This window comes from Pelophylax lessonae, assembly GCF_965119305.1.
Source record: "Pelophylax lessonae genome assembly, chromosome: 5".
Classification (NCBI taxonomy): domain Eukaryota; kingdom Metazoa; phylum Chordata; class Amphibia; order Anura; family Ranidae; genus Pelophylax; species Pelophylax lessonae.
Window position 1 is genome coordinate 379,424,196 of NC_138772.1, and position 23,140 is coordinate 379,447,335.

The 23,140-nt window shown below is 41.5% G+C and overlaps 1 protein-coding gene across 2 annotated transcripts in view; it reads right to left on the reverse strand.

The window, feature by feature from the left end:
- LDLRAD4 (low density lipoprotein receptor class A domain containing 4) overlaps nucleotides 1–23,140 on the reverse strand; it is a 532,001-nt gene that overhangs the window by 15,241 nt on the left and 493,620 nt on the right. For both annotated transcript variants that reach the window (XM_082258487.1, XM_082258488.1), the window contains one exon: nucleotides 11,918–12,072. In XM_082258487.1, the coding sequence (XP_082114613.1) occupies nucleotides 11,918–12,072 (155 nt within the window). The remainder of the gene's footprint in view (nucleotides 1–11,917; nucleotides 12,073–23,140) is intronic.

Consider the following 23,140-nt stretch of genomic DNA (forward strand, 5'->3'; position numbering starts at 1 on the left):
TTCAAAGCTTGGGAAACATTTTTTATAACCTAACCCTATTTTAAATTTCTCCACAACTTTATTCCTGACCTGTCTGGTGTGCTTTCTTGGTCTTCATGATGCAGTTTGTTCACTAAGGTTCTCTAACAATTCTCTAAGTGCTTCACAGAACAGCTGTATTTATACCGAGATTAAATTACACACAGGTGGACTCTATTTACTAACTAGGTGACTTTTGAAGGCAAATTGTTGCACTAGATTTTAGTTAGGGGTATTGAGTAAAGGGGGCTGAATACAAATGCATGCCACACTTTTCAAAAATTTGAAAACCATTTATTTTCCTTCCAATTCACAATTATGTGCCACTTTGTGTTGGTCTATCACATAAAATCCCAATGAAATACATGTTTTTGGTTGGAACATGAAAAAATGTGGAAAATTTCAAGGGGTATGAATACATTTTTATGGCACTGTAGGTGACAACATCCATCAGGGGCTTCTGTTGTTGGTTATTTTTGTTCATGGCACATTTGGTTTAAGACATCAAGGCTGAAACACGGTATACCATGTGGTAGCGATCAAGATAGGTGGTACAAACACATTTATGATGATTCTTTAGTGAAATACAAAGTCCAGAAGGCATATAGATATTTAAAAATAATTTACAAATATCAACTAATGTTTCATTAGGCAACTATGTAAAATCTACAATTATAAAAAAAAAAAAAATATATATATATAGAAATGCTAACAGAACTTGTAAAATTCTGGATGTGTCCTAGAAGGAAAAGGGGAGTGGCTCTTTATAACCCAGTTCTGTCTTCAAGTTACTGGTGGCAAGGATCACCCCCTTGGAATATCTGTTCCTGGATCTGGATGTACAGGAGTCTAGCGGTAGCATAAGCGACTTGGAATAGTTTTAGTCTGCAGCACTTGATGCATACTTGACTGCCAAACATTTTGGATCTTATGAGTACGATGTTATGTAATCAGTGCATGTACAAGATGCTGACGGCCAGTAGAGGGCACCGCTGTTACACGATTTTGAAACTGGTAAAATGTCAATAGCTCCTATCAGGCTAGCTAACGCTTTGGCAACATCCTGCAACATATCACATAAAAATTATCTATTTGTTTCTCTAGAGCTAACCATATGCACTTGAATTTTGCATCTTTTTTTTATTTTGCAATCATTCTTTTAACAAAATACCATCAAAATCAGAAGACACATTATTTACATTCTTTAAAAGAAATTTGAAAATATTTTCAGCGTTGAAAATATTTTCAGCCTAAACATGCATTTGCTGATTTTTATTCAGACCCAAACAATCATATTAGTGACTATAGTCATTTTTAAAGCAGAAGTAAACCTTGGTGGGGCAGCCAGCAGTTGCCATAATGTGCACATATGCATAGCTTATTTGCACATAATGACAAACTTACCTTTGGGTCTGCTCTTCTCCAGCAATGTGAGGTGCAAGAAAGCTCCCCACATCCACTCTGTACCCACCAGGGCTATGCCATTTTCCTGAATCTGTTTTCTTGGTTCCCCCATTGGACAGGCACTGATGAGGATCCAGTGCCTTGCAAAAGTATTCACTCCCTTGGCATTTTTCGCGTTTTGTTGCCTCAGAACCTGGAATTAACATGGATTGTTTGAGGATTTGCAACATTTAATTTACAGAACATGCCCAAAACTTTGAAGATTTTTTATTGTGAAGCAAACAACAAATAGGACATAACAGAAAAAGTCAATGTGCATAACTATTCACCCCCCTAAAGTCAATACTTTGTAGAGCCACCTTTTGCGGCAATCACAGCTTCAAGTCGCTTTGGATAAGTCTCTATGAGCTTGCCACATTTTTCCACTGGGATTTTTGCCCATTCCTTCTTGCAAAACTGCTCCAGCTCCTTCAAGTTGGATTGTTTGCGCTTGTGAACAGCAATCTAAGTCTGACCAAAGATTTTCCATTGGATTGAGTTCTGGGCTTTGACTAGGTCATTCCAACACATGTATATGTTTCCCCTTAAACCACTCAAGTGTTGCTTTAGCAATGTGTTTGGGGTCATTGTCCTGCTGGAAGGTGAACCTCCGTCCTAGCCTCAAAATCACGGACAGAATGGTACAGGTTTTGCTCAAGAATATCCCTGTATTTAGCACCATCCATCTTTCCCTTAACTCTGACCAGTTTCCCAGCCCTGGCTGCTGAAAAACATCCCCACAGCATGATGCTGCTGCCACCATGTTTCACTGTGGGGATGGTGTTCTTTGGGTGTTGTAATGTGTTGAGTTTGCGACAGACATAACGTTTTCTTTGATGGCCAAAAAGTTAAATTTTAGTTAAATCAGACCAGAGCACCTTCCTCCATACATTTTGGGGTCTCCCACATGCCTTTTGGCAAACTCAAAACGTGCCATTTTGTTTTTTGCTGAAAGTAATGGCTGTCTTCTGGCCACTCTGCCATAAAGTCCAATTCTATGGAGCGTATGTCTTATTGTCCTCCTATGTACAGATACTCTAGTCTCTGCTGTGGAACTCTGCAGCTCCTCCAGGATTACCTTGGGTCTCTGTGCTGCCTCTCCAATCAATGCCCTTCTTGCCTGGTCCGTGAGTTTTGGTGGGCGGCCGTCTCTTGGCAGGTTTGCTGTTGTGCCATGTTCTTTCCATTTGGTTATGATAGATTTGATGGTGCTCCTGGGGATTTGGATTTTTTTTATAACTTAACCCTGACTTGTACTTAACAACATTGTCCCTTACTTGTTTGAAGAGTTCCTTGGTCTTCATGGCAGTGTTTGCTTAGTGGTGCCTTTTGCTTAGGTGTTGCAGCCTCTGGGGCCTTTCAAAAAAGGTGTGTATATGTAATGATGTAAATGATCATGTGACATTTAGATTGCACACAGGTGGACATCATTTCACTAATTATGTGACTTATGAAGGTAATTGGTTGCACCAGAGCTTTTTATGGGCTTCATAACAAAGGGGGTGAATACATACGCACATGCCAATTTTCTGTTTTCGATTTCTAAAAAATTGTTTTATGTATATATTTTTTTCATTTCACTTCACCAACTTAGACTATTGTGTTCTGATCCATCACAAAAAATTCAGATTAACAAAACATTGAACTTAAGCTGGAACGTAACAAAATAAGTAAAAAGCCAAGGGGGTGAATATTTTTGCAAGGCACTGTACTGCCATGCATGCACACTCGAGCTACTATAACTTAGCACCCAACTTCATTGTACACTATACTGCGCATGTACCACAGTCAGTGTACAGAATAAGAAATTTGCTAGCAAGTACTAAAAAGCTGAATGAAATAAAATGTATCAATGCTGCATATTTTGCGATCCTATCAAGAACAAAGTAAGAGCTTCCAATGAGGCTGGTTGCTTTCTTTTATAATTTTCCTTGGGTAAAAATGAAAATGGGCACAATTTTTTTTATGTTCAGTTAAACAATAAAATGTTCACAACAGACATTTTCATCAGTCTGCCTGCCTATCAATGCTGCTGTAAATATTCATACTAGGGATCGACCGATTAATCGGTTGGGCTGATTATCGGAGACTGATATTCACTTTTTTGAAGTATCGTATTGGCCACAAACTTGCTGATATGACCGATATTGCTTCAAGTGGTTGTACCACTGCAGCTAGAGGCATCACCCTGGTACTGTTTTTCAGAGCCGACCGTCTGTTTTCTTGTAATGACAACTGAACCAGCTGAGCAGCCGCTCATTTGTCATTATAAAGGAGCAGGAGGGGATGCACCCTCCCGGGAGACCCGAGCGACCAGCCGACACATCCACCGGCTGGCTGCAGACCCGAACAAAGCCTCATTCGGCTCTGATTGGGTCTCCAATGTAAAAAACTCAGAAACAATGTCATGACATCACTTCCAGGTACTGGAGTACCCTAGATTCTTAAAGTTAAACTGTAGTTAGGGGGGGGGGGGGGATTACAGAGGCTACCTTACCCAATCCCTTCTTACAATACTACTTCTATGATGTTGATCGAAGGCCTTTAGCAGTTTTGGATTCAAAATAAGTATGCAAATTAGGAGTCTTGGCTTTGTTCTGACATCTGTGATCTGACTCAAAGAATTGAAGCTTTTGGACCAGGAAAAGAGCTGAGCACCCAGCATTTTCAAATGGATTTATTAATGGCATTCTGTGTATTTTACCAATACATATGTTTTTTGTACACAGAAACCCAGGCCCAATCAGGTTTCAGCTACAGTATTCTGAAACAGAGTGATGCTTGAGAAGATTGTAGATACCTCAGAGTAAAAAAGGTATCTACATCAAAGGACCCCCTAGACCAGTCTGTTAAAATGTAGCTGGAGCGAAGAGTAACATCTGGATTTATATAGATGGTAATACCATGTACACTAAAGGTATGCTGATATCAGTGATCTCAATTATAAATAGGAATTTATAGGGAATTGTTCTTTGCTTCCACTTATAAATCTAGAATACTGGTGCGTTGTTTTCATTGGATAGATTTTGTGTATTTTCTGGTTAGCCATGGAAGATGAAGTAGAAAAGTTTGGACCAATCGCAATAAAAACTTTTGCAAGATTTTATACAAATTAATTTTGTATTATTCATGAAAAGAAACATGCCCTCAGCGGGTATTATGTAAATTAGACTATATGAAGCTGTTGGAGGTTTCCTTTTATAAAAACCTTGTGGTCATCATTGTTTGAAGGATAATTAATTCTGTACTAAGAGAAGCATGTATTGTCATTGCTAACCTCTACTGTAAATGCATATTACCTGGCGGTCGTTTGAGACAATACTTTCTAAAATACAGAGTTGGAACAAATATGCAGATAAGGTGTTTTGAATTGAGTGGCTGCATGATTGTTTCAGGTCAGTTATTTAACCACTTCCATACCGAGTCATGTAAAATGACGTCGGCAAAGTGGTTGTCTAGATCCGGGCCGCCGTCATATGACGTCGGCCCGTTCTAGCAGCCAGTGCGCGCCCCCGGCGGCGCACAGTGGCGCGATCAGGGATGAGGCTCGTCCCTCGGACATAGCCCATCCCTGATCAAGGTAAACAGCCAATAGAAATTGGCTGTTTACCACGTGATCGGCTGTGTCAATCACAGCCGATCACATGAGCGGCTCCAGCACGAGCCGCTCGTTCTCTCTGCAATGCGCGCCCCCGGGGGCGCGCAGAGCAGCGATCGGGGACGAGGCTCGTCCCTCGGACAGAGTCGATCCCCGATCTAGGTAAAGAGCCAATGAAATGAAATTGGCTCTTTACCACGTGACCGGCTGTGTCCAATCACAGCCGGTCACAAATGTCAACAGAGAACACGGTAACTAGCTGTCACCGTGTTCTCCTCCTCACACACTGATCCTGTGTGAGGAGGAGATTGTGGTAACAGCTAGTTACCAACTACAGTGCACCCTAAACACACTGATTGCCCCCCCCCAATAAAGAGCACCTATCACTAGCCCATCAAAGTACCCGAGTACCTGTCACCAGCCCATCAGGTACTCAGATGACAGGTACTCGGGTACTCTGATGGGCTGGTGACAGGTATTCGGGTACTCTGATGACAGGTACTCGGGTACTCTGATGACAGGTACTCGGGTACTCTGATGACAGGTACTCGGGTACTCTGATGACAGGTACTCGGGTACTCTGATGACAGGTACTCGGGTACTCTGATGACAGGTACTCTGATGACAGGTACTCGGGTACTCTGATGACGGGTACTCGGGTACTCTGATGACGGGTACTCGGGTACTCTGATGACGGGTACTCGGGTACTCTGATGACGGGTACTCGGGTACTCTGATGACGGGTACTCGGGTACTCTGATGACGGGTACTCGGGTACTCTGATGACGGGTACTCGGGTACTCTGATGACGGGTACTCGGGTACTCTGATGACAGGTACTCTGATGACGGGTACTCGGGTACTCTGATGACAGGTACTCGGGTACTTTGAGTACCTGTCAACGGAGTACCCGTCATCAGAGTACCTGAGTACCTGTCACCTACCCATCAGAGTACCCGAGTACCTTCCACCTGCTCATCAGAGTACCTGACGCCTGAAGTACCCAAGTACTTGCCACCTGCTCATCAGTACCCATCACTACTCATCAGTACTCATCAGTACCTATCACGTATCAGTACTGATCATCAGTACCCATCAGTACAGTATCACCTATCACCTATCAGTCAGTGAGTACTACTCATCAGTACCTATCACCTGCCTGTCACCTGCCCATCAGAGTACCCGAGTACCTGTCACCTGCCTATCGGAGTACCCGAGTACCTGCCACCTGCTCATCAGTACCAGAGTACCTGTCACCTGCCCAACAAAGTACCCGAGTACCTGTCACCCTTCATACAGCCACCATGTCCAAGTCCAAAAAGGTTTATATACATCCTCCGTTTAAACCTAAATACCGGTGTTATGGCAGCAGATAGCTGCCATAACCCTGGTATTTTTTTAAACGGTGGACGGTTGGCTTTCCGATAAGGGTGGTCCCAGCGGCGGATTCGCCGTGGGATCACCCTTCCGGGATGGCGGAAGAGGCGCCCCCCCCTCCCGACGCGTTCCGGTCCTTTTCCCCGCTTACCGGACCCGCCGGCAGCGGGGAAAACGATCCGGTCCCGAATCCTCACAGACAGGATGTCGAGTGAGGGCAAGCTTGCCCTCACTTGACTCTATGGTCTTGGAGGACCGGAGCTATGGAAAATGTTGTTGCCTAGCAACCGGTTTAAAGGTCCTTTTTTTTTTTTTTTTTCATTTTCTATAATAATTTTTTTTTTTTTTTATATCTTTTAGTGTACTTGTGAGATCTGAGGACTTTTTGACCCCAGATCTCACAAAAAAGAGGTCCTGTCGTGCCTATTTCTATTACGAGGAATATTTACATTTCTTTTAATAGAAATAGAAATGATAATTTTTTTTTTTTTTTAAACGGTGTAAAAATAAAAAATAAAATAAAATAAATAGTAAAAAAAAAAAAAAAAATTAAAGCGCCCTGTCCCCGTTAGCTAGCGCGCAGAAGCGAATGCATACAGAAACCCCGCCCACATATGTAAACGGTGTTCAAACCACACATGTGAGGTATCGCCGCGATCGTTAGAGCAAGGGGAATAATTTGAGCCCTAGACCTCCTCTGTAACTCAAAGATGGCAACCTGTAGAAATTTTTAAATTGTCGCCTATGGGGATTTTTAAGTACCAAAGTTTGTCGCCATTCCGTGAGCGTGCGCAATTTTGAAACATGACATGTTGGGTATCTATTTACTCGGCGTAACATTATCTTTCACATTATGGAAAAAAATTGGGCTAACTTTACTGGTTTCTTATTTTTTAATTAAAAAAAGTGATTTTTTTCCAAAACAATTGCGTTTGGAAGACCTCTGCGCAAATACGGTGTGATAAAAAATATTGCAATAATCTCCATTTTATTCTCTAGGGTCTCTGCTAAAAAAAATATATAATGTTTGGGGGTTCTAAGCAGTTTTCTAGCAAAACAACTGATTTTAGCTTGTAAACACCAAATGTCAAAAATAGGCCTAGGCAAGTGGCTAGGATGCATGATGATGCTCCTTGGATGTTAGGCCCCTCCATATGGCTAGGCTGTGAAAAAGTCTCACACATGTGGTATTGCCATACTCAGGAGGAGTGGCAGAATGTATTTTGGGGTGTCATTTTTGCTGTGTACATGCTATGTGTTAGGAATATCCTATAAATTGACAACTTTGTGTAAAAAAAAAAAGTTTTCATTTTTTTCCCACATTTTCCAAAAACCTGTGGAAAAAAATGATATGTTCAAACGACCCATAATGCCTCATAGAATATACGTTGGAGTGTTTGCTTTCCAAAATGGGGTCATTTTGTGGACTTTTCCATTGTATTGGTGCCCTAGATCCTTGAAAAGTGTGATAGGTAGTAAGAAAGTTTTATGTGTATTTATGCTCCTAGAACGCCTGAATGTGCTTCTTGGACGTGGAGTCTCTTTTTGTGGCCAGGCTGTGTAAAAGTCTCACACATGTGGTATCGCCATACTCGGAAGGAGTAGCAGAATGTATTTTTGGGTGTAATTTTTGCTGTGTACATGCTATGTGTTAGAAATAGCTTATAAATTGACAACTTTGTGGGAAAAAAAAAGAAAAAAAAATTTTTTTCTTCATGTTCCCAAGAATTGTGGGAAAAAATTACAACTTCAAAAAACTCACCATGCCTCTCACTAAATACCTTGGACTGTCTACTTTACAAAAAGGGGTCATTTGGTCGGTATTTGTACTGTCCTGACATTTCAGGGCCTCAAGAAAGGAGATAGGCAGTCAGTACATCTGGTGTGATCAATTTTCAGTAATTGGTACCATAGCTTCTAGACTCAATAACTTTCACACAGACTAAATAATATAAACTAATTTGGGTTAATTTTACCAGAGACATGTAGCAGTATACATTTTGGCCCAAATGTATGAAGAAAAATTAATTTTTTGCAAAATTTCATAATTGAAACTAAAAAAAAGTGTTTTTTTTTCAAAATTTTTGCTCTTTTTTTGCATATATCACGAAAAAAAAAAACCCCAGTTGTGATCAAATACCACCAAAAGAAAGCTCTATTTGTGTGAAAAAAATGATAAAAATTTTGTTTGGTTACAGTGTAGCATGACTGAGCCATTGTCATTCAAATTGTGAGAGTGCTGAAAGCTGAAAATTGGTCTGGGCAGGAAGGGTGTCTAACTGCTCTGTATGGAAGCGGTTAAATAAGATTAAAAAAAAACTTAAAAAAAAAAAAAAAAATAGTTCAAAGGCATCGTCTATGTTAATACAGATTTTCTATAATAAATTATTTTTTTTAATAAACCTTCCATATAAGGGAGCCATCAATGTACTCAAGAACAGAAATGGACTTGTGTTGAGAATGACATGTTGGATATCTGCCCAAACCTGAAGGCCACTATGACCCAAAAAAAATATTTTTCTAACTTTGACCCACAGGTGAATGTAGAGTTATTTAAAGTCTGTTGGAAAATCTGGTGCTTGTAAATCAATTGCATCTCGAAATCAAAGGCAAAAATTTCCAAATGACGCAAGCAATTCTCAAAACCATTTACATTGCTTGCTTTTTTCCTCAGACATAAATGACAAGACTATAAGTGAAGTTTCGTCACATGTGAACAGTTCGTTTTTCTGATTTTCTTTTCTTTTTTGTGTGTGTTTGTATTGAAAAATACATAAAAACCATTAATATTTACCATACCTAGAATAAGAGCATCGAGGAACTGGTTTAGCTCCAAATATTCATTTATTTTTTTGGCTTGTTTACTGCTGCTGTAAATGGAGGACACATTCTTGTCCTGAAATGACTGGTGAAAATAAATAAATGAAATTTATAAATACAAAGGACTTCCACTAGAATGGCTTCCCTGGAGCACCAGAAAATCCTATCTACTGCCTATCCTAATGAGAAGTGACTGCCTCCTGCAGCTACGCCTTTCACCCAGCCTACAGAGCAAAGGCGCAATGTTCAGTCAGCTGTCTGGGTCATGCCAGACACATGCCTCCCATCACAAAACGCAAAATGGAACCTCAATGCCAAGAGCTGTTTTAGAAGTGCACTGTCAAGAGGAAACTATCCTTTACCCTTTCAACTGTCTGAATCCAAATCACAGCTGAACACAATGGAAGAACGAGTGCAAAAACATTCTGTGTGATTCAGGTAAGGACTTCATGTCATACTTGTGAGACAGTTTTTCTTAGAAAAGAAAAAAAGAAGGGAAGGTTATCCCATTCAACATAATGTTGCAGAGATATTCCCTCCCAATTACAGAACACTACACTTTCACCAGAATAGCTCTATTCCTAAAAGCTCACCCTTTAAACCCTATCAGAGTACCAAACAAAGCTTGAGCCTATTGGAATGATCCAAGTACATCTATGAAAGGGATATCCTTGTTTTACAATTTGCTACAACAAAAAAATATCTTCACAAAATTCTTCCCCTTTCAAAAAATGGAAAGTCGTTATCGCTTCCCACTTAACGGAGGACCAATGGAAAAAAGCTGTTAAACTTAAATCAATGCTACACAAGATCAGCTACACACTGAACAAATAGCCCAAGAAATACTCCTTCATTGGTATTATACACCCTAAATTACTGCAAAATTAGAAAATTATAGTTGAAATGAGTGCTGGCGCTGCTAGGGCATAGTGGGCATTTTTCTCCATATGCTCTGGGAATACCCCCATCTTAAAAGTTTTTGGAAAGGAGTCTTCCAAAATAATGGGAATAATCAAAAAACAAGCCATCTTAAGTGTACAGGTTGGCCACTATCCGTCAGCACTTAGGTCAATGAACATTCTTCTGGCAACAAGACTAACTGACTAGGAAATGGAAATCTGATTTGTCTCCAATGGTTAGTGAAATAAACAGGTAGACGAAGCCTATCGATATGAACAAATTATGGCCCATACTGATGGCACTTTGACGCACTTTTACAAACATTGGGAGCCTTGAATCTCTTATCAGCACACATAGTTGAAAAATATTGTTACTGTGGAAATTAGGCCATATGAACAGGTTCTGGTGTTGAGTACTTGTCATGTGTCTGTAAATTCTGTCTAAATATTTATTTGCAAAACTTCAGTCTCTCCTTTTATATCAAAGCCGATGCAATTGTAGCTATTGGTATACACATTTATGTGGTTTCTTAACTCATCCCGCGTGGAATAAATACCTCTGACTCCTTGTTATAAGTTTCGTTATGCCTCTCATAGCAATACTTGTATTAATAATCTTTTATATTTTGTACCACTGTGAATTGTAGTTTGAAAAAATTGTTAAATAAAAATCAGTTGGACAAAAGAAAGGAAAAAAATGAAAAAAAAAAAAAAAAAAAAATACGCATACACCTCAAATTCCAAGAGATTGGAATTCACCTTGATGGGATTGATGTATTTAAAATCGGGCATGAAAATTGAAATGAGTTTTAAGGCAACCAGGATTCCAGGAGTTTTTTTTCCCCCCAGTTAACTAGCAACATTTTACTCCAAACTAACTGGTTATTCACTGAGGTGTCCGTTAATGAAACGGAGATGAACAGCGATCCTGATGATCGCAGCTCATCTCGGATCATTATCGGTTTATGAAAGATCGGGGGAGAACACGTTCTCCGCTAATCATCTTCACACAGAGAATCGGTCATTGACTGGCACAGAAATAGCCAGTTCATGAAGCTGTGATCTGTGCCAGAGCTCACACTCCCAGATTCACCAGCCCAGAGGTATAGAATAAGGGAGAGAAGACAGAATACCAGAAGAACTGAGGGGAATAAGGAAGATGGACATCCTTCTTCCTCGATCAGACCCCCCAACCCCCCCAAAGACATGTCCCCTTGCTATTATATATGTATACACACACATACATTATATACACACATACATACATATATATACACACATTTATATTTTGTGTAGGGGGGACTCTTTTTTAACATGAGGTGGGGGTCTACTCCGAGAATGCCCGTGTACTTAGCAGGGGTACTTTACCGCTGCCTAATAAATGGGCACCAGTGTGTTTTATTGATTTTCTCATACTGTAATCTCGCTATGTCTCACGAGATTACAGACAGCCCATTCACTTTTACATGGATCTCAGCTGTTTTCAGTGGAAACACTTCTCTGTTCTCCCTGTGAGAACTGAAGTTCTCCACTCCATAAACAGGTTCCAGAGGAGATAATTTTCCTCTGAGCACTGCCGAGAAGTGAACTGAGAGAAAAATTCTCAGTTTCATAAACGTACACCTGGGTGAAATTGGTGATGAAATTTTAACATCTTCAAACTACTTTTTTTTCTACTTTGAAATAATGATGCTTTATGGCTGTTTCTCATCATCTCCTAATGCTGTACACCATCAAATAGCAGAGAAAGGTCTACAACTCACCGGCTGTAGGGCTTCTTCCTGTCTTCTACTTTGGCTTTGTCTGTTAATGATGGACCACGTAGACAGTTTATAATGATTCAAAAGGCAGACAATTACAACCACCATTACAGTTATGACCACGATTATGATAATGATCTGGACAAACTCCAATTCAGCTGAAAGAAAGAAAAACACTATGTTATTGATTTTTCTAAATTCTGTCATTCAAAGTCATTAGGAAGAGTACATATAGCCAAACCTATGGGTAGATTAAACAACCTTCCAGTTCATTTTTGGCTTTTTCCGAGGATTTCTCTCAACTTTGTCCTGAAAGCAACAGAAGCCAAAGAAATCCCTTCTCAGTCAGCTTCCACTGAAAAGGGGCCCCTATTTTTTCCAAAATGTCCCCTCATCCCCGTCTTGTTCCATTGTTAACATTTTACATTTCCTATCACTATCTTTCCCATTCACGGGGACAAATAGAGATGGAGACTCTCCCCAGAAGGGAAAAAGCAATTAAAACATGACAGGGGTTCTAATCTTTTCTTACACTACCAACAACTACAAAAAATTGTTTTGGCTATACATCCTTATTAATATTCTACATATATTCAATACACCAAATGCTTCCAAATAGTACATTTGAACAAGCTTTACTTTTTATATTTATCACTTAATAATTTTTACTATCATGGATACGCCCAGTAACATATTCCCATCCCCTTTGTAGCATAATAAATCTTCAGCCATACACTGCCCATGCTACAGCAAACTTCTACATGCCTAGTTAAAAAAAAATATATGAAAGCATACATATTGAAATTGAACATATCCTTTTACAACAAAGAAAAGACTGCAACAAAGGAAAAATCAAGCAAAGCAAAATAAAAAGTATTTGAATACATGCCGGTCTAGCAGCTCAACCCAGATAGCAAATTACTGACCTAAAATAAGCAACCAAAAAAAAGTTCAGATTTTACTGGCTGCATGCTAGTTTCATGTTAATGGCTTGCTGAGTAGTGAAGCAGGGATGACAGCCCCAGAGCCTGTACTTTTTACAATGGGGTCAGCCTTTATATTTCTATGCCCATATAAAGACAAAAGGGTCTAAATAAAAATATATATGTAAGCAGGAACTGATGGAAAAAAAATACTTCAGGCTTGTAGAGAGCCAAGAGCAAACTCCAGCAGCGTGGATATTGTTTTCAAAATAAGAAATATTTTAGAAATCAGAAAGATCGAAAATACAGCTATAAACTAGTGATGGTATGTAGGTACAGTACTTTGAAGATAAATTCCTGAATGTAAAAGAATGCCCACATCACCCATCAGGTTCCACTGATTTATCAAGCACTCCCCCAAGTCTTGCTATAAAGGAGCTTCTGAGATGCTAGTTTACTGCTCCCTAAGGCTTACCACTTAGCTGGCAATGCTATGAAGAATTCAAGGACCAATCCCATTCTGTAACAGCTGCTCTCTTGTGATAAGATGAGACAGATACACTCTACAAAGCATACATTTAAAGTATACCTTTCCACTACAAAACAGGAGTTAAGAAGCAGTATTAGCAGGGAACCTCAAATTGACTTCCAATGCCATCTTTTTTAGCAGAACTAAACTCACTGATTTAATGATTTCCCTAAAGAGTTACATTTAAGGCACGTCGTAAATTATAACGGTTAGGCCTCGGTCACACGAGCTACCCAGATTGTCAGGTTAACCTGAACAGAAACTCACAGGTATTTCCTGCATCCCCATGCAGGCAGTTCCATTGAAGTCAATTGGGAAGCAGCGCCTGCATGTACACACTGCGTAAGTTTGGCGACACACACCCGCACGCATTCGCACTTACATGCATGTCAGATTGGGAGCAACGGCTATGTCCATAGACACACTGCGTCTTAATTGACATCAATGGGACTACCTGCATGGGGATGAACAGAACAACTGTGCATCCCTATGCAGGCAAACACAGTCTTCCACGGGTGTATGCTTTAGCATGCCCTGAACAAGGCCTTACAGTTACTATTGTTCTTATTTCAGCTCTCAACCGAACTGTCTACCCCTTAAACGGCTGGCGTCAGAGCTGATCAAATGTGCAGCATCATGGCAACTGTAGATCAAACAGAGGCTTAGCCCTGGCTCACACTGCTGCGACTTGTCATGCAACTTGAGAGTTCAAAGTCACATGACAAGTCACACCCCATTAACGGCAATGGAACATTTCTAATCTGTGCGACTCAAGTTGCTCCGGTTCCTACACCAGTTTTGGTGTGACTTCAACACGACTAGCATTAACTTCTGTTAAAGAAGTCGTATGCAAGCCACAATGAAGTCACGCAGGCATGTTGGAGTGGAACCAGGGCTGGCAACAGATGAATTGAAATACCCTGCTGAACCAGCCAAATTTCGATCAGTGTGTGGATCTCCCTGCTTGACAGAAGTGGATGGTTAGATCAACTTATGTCAAATTAACACGTTAGAAAACTATGTGTATTCAGACAGCATCAAGTTTTGCTGTTAAAATACACAGTCCTGGATTTAGGGGGTTCTCCATCCACCTGGTTTGTGTGGTTGGAGGAATTCAGCCTACTGGTTGAATTAAAAAACAAAAGCTCCCCTTAGCGTTAAGGATAGCAGGGTCTAGTGCCATTAAAATAAGGATAGTACGGTCTAGTGCCATTAAAATAAGAACACTTGAGGCACTCCAGTGTGTAAAGACCAAGTTTGTAAGGGCTAGAACATCTCATTGTCTTTGCCCACACCTAACTACTGATTCCGGAGCACATCATATGTATAAAGATTGTATGGGCATCTGATGGTACCTATTTTGCATTAATGCAGTTTAACAATTGTTTTTTAATGAAAGAGTTTACATTAACCACTTTAATACAGGGCACTTCCCTCCCTTCCTGCCCAGGCCAATTTTCCCCTTTTAGCGCTGTTGCATTTTGAATGACAATTGCGCGGTCATGCAACACTGTACCTACACCAAATTTATGTCATTTTCCCCCCACAAATAGAGCTTTCTTTTGGTGGTGATCACCTGTGCGATTTTTACTTTTTGCTAAACAAATAAAAAAAGACCGAAAAGTTTGAAAAAAAAAAAAAAAAAAAAGTTTTTTTGTTTATGTTATACAATTTTGTAAATAAATAAGTTTTTTCCTGCACTGATGAGACTGCACTGACAGGCACTGATGAGGAGGCACTGATGGGGTGGCACTGATAGGCGGCACTGATATGTGGCACTGATATGCAGCATTGGTGGGCACTGATAGGCGGCACTGCTGGGCACTGATAGGCGGCATTGATGCACACTGATAGGTGGCACAGACGGGCACTGATGGGCACTGATAGGCGGCATTGGTGGGCACTGATGGGCGGCACTGACGGGAGGCACTGATGGGCACTAATGGGCACTGATAGGCGGCACTGGTGGGCAATAATGGGCACTGGTGGGCGACACTAAAGGATGGCAATGATGGGCACTTGTGGGCAGCACTGATAGGGAGGACACTGGTGGGCATCACTGATGGGGAGGGCAATGGGGGGCTCCCTGGTGGCCATAGTGGGCATCCCTGGGGTCATAGTGGGCATCCCTGGGGTCATAGTGGGCATCCCTGGTGGATCTAGTGGCATCCCCCCCCCCCCGAGGGTCTGCACTGGTAATCAATGATCTGATTACCAGTGCCGACCCCCCCCCCCTGTCAGGGGAGCCGCCGATCGGCGCTCCTTTACTCGTGCCTATCAGGCACGAACTAAGGAAAGACGATCAACGTGAATGTGTTTTTCATACTTCTTAAAATTAACTTTAATGCATTTTTCATGAGTTTTCACATGTTTTTTGTTGTACATGGGTCCCACAGACAATAATGAGATTCCTCTCGTCGTGCACGGTCACGCAACATCCAAAGCATAACAAATCACACAGGTGTAAACAGGACTTGGGGAATAAACTATATTTTATGATCGCTTGCCTGTTAGATCATGAAAATTAGTCCTTGCACCTGCCCCAAAAGTTATTCAGCAGTATTCAAAACCAGATATTTATATTTGCCCATAAATTGACAACATGATCCATTTAAAATATATTAAAAATCCTTTCTCTCAAAATATACCCAATTACCAGTTTTATTTTTTTTCTTAAAACAGCTCCCCCATCCCATTAACTGCTGGTATGACCAAAAATAAACCTATCCGAATGCCCATTTTACTGTGTCTGTATGATATGGACACTTCCTATTAAGTGGAAATGACTCTTCCAGTGGCAGGATCCTCTCACAAAAGCTCAAGAAGCAGAACTCACAGGAGTAATGAGAGGACTCATGGCCTTGAAGATAATGAAGGGGGGAAATGCCTGGTCCCCAGGGTAGGAAATTAGCTTGGCACATGAAGGAAACAGTGGGATGCCTTAGGAATAGGTGTGTGAAAGAAAGAGAGCCGGTTCACATCAGAACGCAACTGTTCCTGTGCAATCCCACACAGTGTGGTGTTTTGACAGTTCATTCATTTGAATGGGCTGCAAAATTCAATGGAACATGCAATTTGGTGGCCACAAATGCACTGCATTTGAGGTGCCAGAACGCACCTTTCCCATATATATGTATTATTTCAATTTGATTTGTACCTGAAGTTGGACTTTAAAATTGCTAAACTTAGGAGTTGAATTAACCTTCCCAGCCAGCCACTGTATATAAACAGCCGGGTGGGAGCTCCGTCGTTCTGAGTTGACATTCCCCTACATCCCTCAGAATGAGCGCCTGCTCGCGCCCGTGAGGCCACGCAGTGGCGCGATCCTGTGAAGGCTGTGATCACAAGACACAGCCAAGACGAGATTGGGATATGGGCGCTGTGATTGGCCCTCCCAATCATGTGACGGCTGTGTCCAATCACAGCCTTCACAATGCAAACAGACACTGGTCTCTGTGACAGTTCTCCCCGCTGAGCTCAGTGAAAGGGGGCTGGGGAATCTGCAAAATCTGTAACAGTTCTGTGTGTAGGAATGATTTTACACACATAGCTGTCACAGATCCCCCACAAACAGACATCACTTCCCGGTTTTTACATGGAGACCCGATCAGAGCCGAATGTGGCTTTGTTTGGCTCTACCCTTCAGCGGCCGGGCAGGCTGGTTGCCCAGGTCTCCCGGTGGGACGGGAGACCCGGGCAAGCTGCGGAAGGCGGGGGGAGGGGTAGATGTCCCCTCCCGCTCCTTGTAATGACAGCCGAGTGGCTTCTCAGCCGCATCGGTTGTCATTACAAGACAGCCGACCGTCGGCTATGGACACAGATACCAGGGTGATGTCTCTAGCTGCAGGCATCACTCCGGTACAAGCACTTTCCCAAAATATTGGCAATATCAGTAACCTTTGCTGATAATCGGTCGGTCCCTAATAAATATATATCTCTCAGCATTAACGAGTACACCCCAACAGATTTGTCAGAAAACCTTTACTTTCCTTTCAGAATCAACATTTCCGATAGGACACTATACTACAAAATATTCCTACAGATGTGGGCCATTGATTGCAACCAAGGTGTGTTAAACTGCACACACAAAAAATTTTTCCTAACAAATTCTTTCAAGACCATGTTGCAAAAAGGAATACACCCCAATTATTCATTAAACAGGTGTCCAGCAGTTAATTATAAAAGGGTGGTACTTAAAGAAAACCCCTTCCCATTTCATGCTGTCAGCAATGGCACCACATGAAAGAGAAATGTCAAGGCCTGAGAAAGAAAATAATTTCTTTACACAAGAAAAGTGAAGGCTACAAGAAAGGCTACAAGAAAATCAGCAAAGCTTTACATATCAGTCAGAATACTGTAGCAAAAGTCTTCTGAGAAGGGTTGACAAAAATCGCCATGCTCGTTCACTGCAGTTAGCTAAAGTAATAGAAAGCCAAACTGGGGTGATGGTTTCCCATGACACAATATGGCGTGCACTGCAGAGGAATGGCATGCATGGGTGTCGTTCCATGAAGGAATTCTCTCCTATAGCCCATGCACAAAAAAAGCCGATCTAGAATTTGCCAGGGTCCACGCTGAAAAAGACGACTACTGGGACTCTCTACTCTGGAGTGAGGCTGCCAAGATAAAGGTTTTTTGGAACTGATGGCTTCAAAACTGTATGGCGTTGCAGGAGAACAAAGAAAAGTGCATGATGCCTACAGTGAAACATGCTGGTGGCAGTGTCCTTCCATGGGGCTGCATGGGTGCTACCGGTATCATGAATTCACAGATGTACTGCTCTATATTGAAAGAGAAGATGCTACCATCACTCCATACCCTTGGTGGTGGTGCACTTTTCCAACATGACAATGATTCAAAGCACACATCTAAGGCCACTGTTGCACTTCTGAAGAACAGGGTGACAGTGATTCAGTGGCCAAGTTTCGTATGTCTCCTGATCTAAACCCAAACACCTATGAGGAATTCTGAAGAGACAAATTGAGCATCACTCTCCCTCCAGGCTCTAAAAGAGGTCTTGAAGATAGAAATTGCAATATGTCGCTAACTTCATTCCATGCCTAGGAGACTTGCTGCTGTCCTTACAAATCATAGAGGTCATACAAAATACTAGATGCAGTAGTTTTTGTTGTGGGATATATTTATTTTTGCATAAATTTAAATAAATCTGAAGAATTTGTAATCTAAGTTATATTATTAGAAAAGTACAAGGCGCCCCTAAGAGCAGCATACAAATTATATTATGAAACACAAAAGATTTAAAAGCACTGACAGAATTATTCATAGTGGTAAGACATATAACATGGTTGATCCTGTGAGCTAAGCGTTGTCCTCTGCGGATGTGGTGCGGAAGAGGCGACTTGCGGCTGTCATGTATCCAGGACGACGCTGGCGTATGCAGGAGTCGAGACACAGCGGTGCGGCTGGGCTTCCGGAACCACGCTGGAATGCATGCAGCCAATGTCAGGTGGTGGTGGTGGGCGGTAACGCGTTTCGGAGCATGTGCGGCTCATTCATCAGGCCTATGACCACTGAGAAACAACCCGTTTACAAGCAGCAGGGAGGCGGGGAAAAGGGAGGTGCTAGGTAACAGGGAAATTGGTTGTGCATGGATCTTTTGACATGTTACTGGTAGGTGGGTGGCGGGGGAGATGGGAGGAACTGGAGGGAGGTGCGCTGTGGATATGACAGATGTTAAGATGATGTAGCGGAGGTTATGGTTAGCAATGTGCTCTGATTGCATGTATTAGGGATATTGGAATGATGATAAACATGGTAATAGTAAAAGAAAGTGGAGGAGTATAGAGGACTTGAAGTGTTTTAGCAAGCAATAGAGATAAAAATGACATATAAAAGCAATAATATGAGAAATATATTAAAAGATATAAAGGATTTTTTGTGTGTGTGTATGTATTATATATATATATATATATATATATATATATAAACAGTGTATACAAAAAAAAAAAAAAGATCTATAAAACAATAGAGAAGACATGATATAAAATGACAAAACATGACAGAAGTAACTACCTGGTGTCTGCAGGAGGCGCTGTGTAGAAATATATAATATATCTTTTAATGTGACAACACTGAAGAAATTACACTTTGCTACAATGTAAAGTAGTGAGTTGTACAGCTTGTATAACAGTGCAAATTTGCTGTCCCCTCAAAATAACTCAACACTTCATGTCCAAACCGCTGGCAACAAGAGTGCGTACACCCCTAAGTGCAAAGGTCCAAATTGGTCCCCAAATGTCAATATATTATGTGGCCACCATTTTCTTCCAGCACTGCCTTAACCCTCTTGGGCATTGAGTTCACCAGAGCTTCACAGGATGCCACTGGAGTCCTCTTCCACTCCTCCATGGCGACATCACGGGGCTGGTGGATGTCGGAGACCTTGCACTCTTCCACCTTCTGTTTGAGGATGCCCCACAGATGCTCAATAGGGTTATGCGGAGTTCCACCCTCAGAATCATTTTTTAAACAAAAATAGCCCATTAATATTAATACATCTCGCTTGGCAAAACCGCTATTTGCATATTTATGAGTTGAACAGTGTATTTGTTTAGTGAAAATCTTACTTTTAAAAATTGATGCCAGTGCGTTATCTTTAATAAGGGCATCTGAAGCCGCAGTGTAAGACTTAGTGACCTTCTTCCTGATTGCTGTTCATTCTGGCTACCCAGAATGCAGCAGGAAATCCCGCACATGGGCAGTACTATACTATTCTCTTTTACATCTGTGTCCCCATGAGTTCTCTTTTACATCAGTGTCCCCATGAGTTCTCTTTTTCATCATTGTCCCCATGAGTTCTCTATTACATCAGTGTCCCCATGAGTTCTCTTTTACATCAGTGTCCCCATGAGTTCTCTTTTACATCAGTGTCCCCATGAGTTCTCTTTTACATCAGTGTCACCATGAGTTCTCTTTTACATCAGTGTCACCATGAGTTCTCTTTTACATCCGTGTCCCCATGAGTTCTCTTTTACATCCGTGTCCCCATGAGTTCTCTTTTACATCCGTGTCCCCATAAGTTCTCTTTTACATCCGTGTCCCCATAAGTTCTCTTTTACATCCGTGTCCCCATAAGTTCTCTTTTACATCCGTGTCCCCGTGCGGTGAGAGTGCCCCTTTAATGTGCCCCGAGCTGTGTGACTGTTCTGTACTCAGATAATATTCCGCCATTTGTCAGTATAAATCTCACATAAGAAGAAGCCGTACAGCGATAGTGCAGAGAGCGAGGCAGAATCTGACATTAGATTCTGTCCCCTCTGCTCTCTTTCTATCGGATAATGCATCCGACAAACTGCCCCGCCTCCGCCCCGCCTCCTCTCAGTGAGCTCTACGGGATGTAATGCTTTCAGTCACTGAGAGGAGGTGGGGCGGAGGCGGGGCGGAGCGCGGACTGAATGAAATACATCCCTGTGAACTAGAAATCACACAATATTTAGTCACTAGGCGAATTGCAAGGGCTGCTGGGATACATGTCCCAGGAGCCCTTGCGAATTGCCGAGTGACGTAATCGCCGAACTCAGCAGGACCCGGAAGTGCAGTTTAATAAAGAAGATTAAAGGTATTTCCTTAAAAAAAAAAAAAAATGTTTACATTGCCAAAAGCATATTTGAAGGGGATTACATACAGCTCACCATGTAAAAATGGGTGGAACTCCACTTTAAGATCTTGAGACATGCTTGGCCAGTCCATCACCTTTACCCTCAGCTTCTTTAGCAAGGCAATAGTCACCTTGGAGGAGTGTTTGTGGTTGTTATGTTGGAATACTGCCCTGCGGCCCAGTCTTCAAGGAAGGGGATCATGCTCTGCTTCAGTATGTCACAGTACATGTTGGCATTCATGGTTCCCTCGATGAACTGTAGCTCTCCAGTGTCGGCAACACTCATGAAGCCCCAGACCATGACACTCCTACCACCATGCTTGACTGTAGGCAAGACAAACTTGTCTTTGTACTCACCTGGTTGCCGCCACACATGCTTGACACCATCTGAACCAAAAAGGTGAATCTTGATCACTCCAGACAACAGGAAATGGTTCCAGTAATCCATGTCCTTAGTCTGCTTGTCTTCAGCAAACTGTTTGCAAGCTTTCTTGTGCATCATCTTTAGAAGAGGCTTCCTTCTGGGAAGACAGTCATGTAAACCAATTTGATTCATGTAGACCAATTTGATTCAGTGCACGGCGTATGGCCTGAGCATTGACAGGCTGACCCCCCACCCCTTCAACCTCTGCAGCAATGCTGGCAGCACTCATTTGTCTATTTCCCAAAGACAATCCCTGGATATGATACTGAGCACATGCACTCAACTTATTTGGCTGACCATGGCGAGGCCTGTTCTAAGTTGCACCTGTCCTATTAAACCGCTGTATGGTCCTAGCCACCGTGCTGCAGCTCAGTTTCAGGGTCTTGGCAATCTTCTTATAGTCTTGGCCATCTTTATGTAGAGAAACAATTCTTTTTTTCAGATCTTCAGAGAGTTCTTTGCCATGAGATGCAATGTTGAACTTCCAGTGACCAGTATGAGAGAGTGATAACACCACATTTAACACACCTGCTCCCCATTCACACTTAAGACCTTGTAACACTAACGAGTCACATGACACCGGAGAGGGAAAATGGCTATTTAGGCCCGATTTGGACATTTTTACTTAGGGGTGTACTCCCTTTTGTTGCCAGCGATTTAGATAATAATGGCTGTGTGTTGAGCTACTTTGAGGGGGACAGCAAATTTTCACTGGTATACAAGCTGTACACTCACTACTTTACATTGTAGCAAAGTGTAATTTCTTCAGTGTTGTCACATGAAAAGATATAATAAAATAATTACACAAATGTGAGGGGTGTGCTCACTTTTGTGAGATACTGTGTAAATATATATATATATTTTTTTTTTTATAACACACACATTACACCCCAGCAAGCTCATTCCTGCACCATGCAGGTAAGAATGGGACCTGATGGTGCTCATCAAGTATAGAAAGTTATCTAAGACAAGTTGAAATGCTTAGTCCTACAATAAGAATAGAAACTCACAAAACTGATAATCTAAATGCTCTCAATATTTTATAGGGTTTCGGGGTTGCAAGGGATCACAATACCTTTTGAATACATCAGTGACAAACTAATAAAACAAAGATGATTTTAAACAGTTCCCATTATCGCTGCTTTAGGTCTGGTGAATGACAACTGACATTCACCTGATCAAGAAAGTTGAATCTTTAGAATTCACCAGCACACACACTGCAGGAAGAAATATTTAGACCCAGAACAGCAAATTCCTCAGTGAATATAAATGAACTGGCCCAAAGCATGACTGAGACTGAATCAATGGCAAGCAGAATGAAGAAAACTAGTGTCAGTAATACCAGCAAAAGCTCTGCAAACAACAGCCGACCAAAAAACACCACCAGGAAGTTTCTGCTTCACAGAGCAATCAAAGTCTGGGTTTATACACATTTCTCTGAGCACTACTTGACTAGAAAGAGACTCGCTATGGAGAAATACTACAATATACTGCCAGATCCTATTAGGAAATTATAGCAAACAAGAGAGCAAAGCAGGTCACCCAGTCTAGATAAGGACAAATGAATTAACCTATGAAAGAAGGAAACCAGGACATAACAAGCTTCATATTCTGTATACTCTGAAATAAATCTCTTTTTCACAATGCTCAACTAGATTACCAGTAGAGACGGGACAAGTCATCTATATAGGTAAATGACCTAGAAAGATTATTCTCATTTGTCACTGTCTTC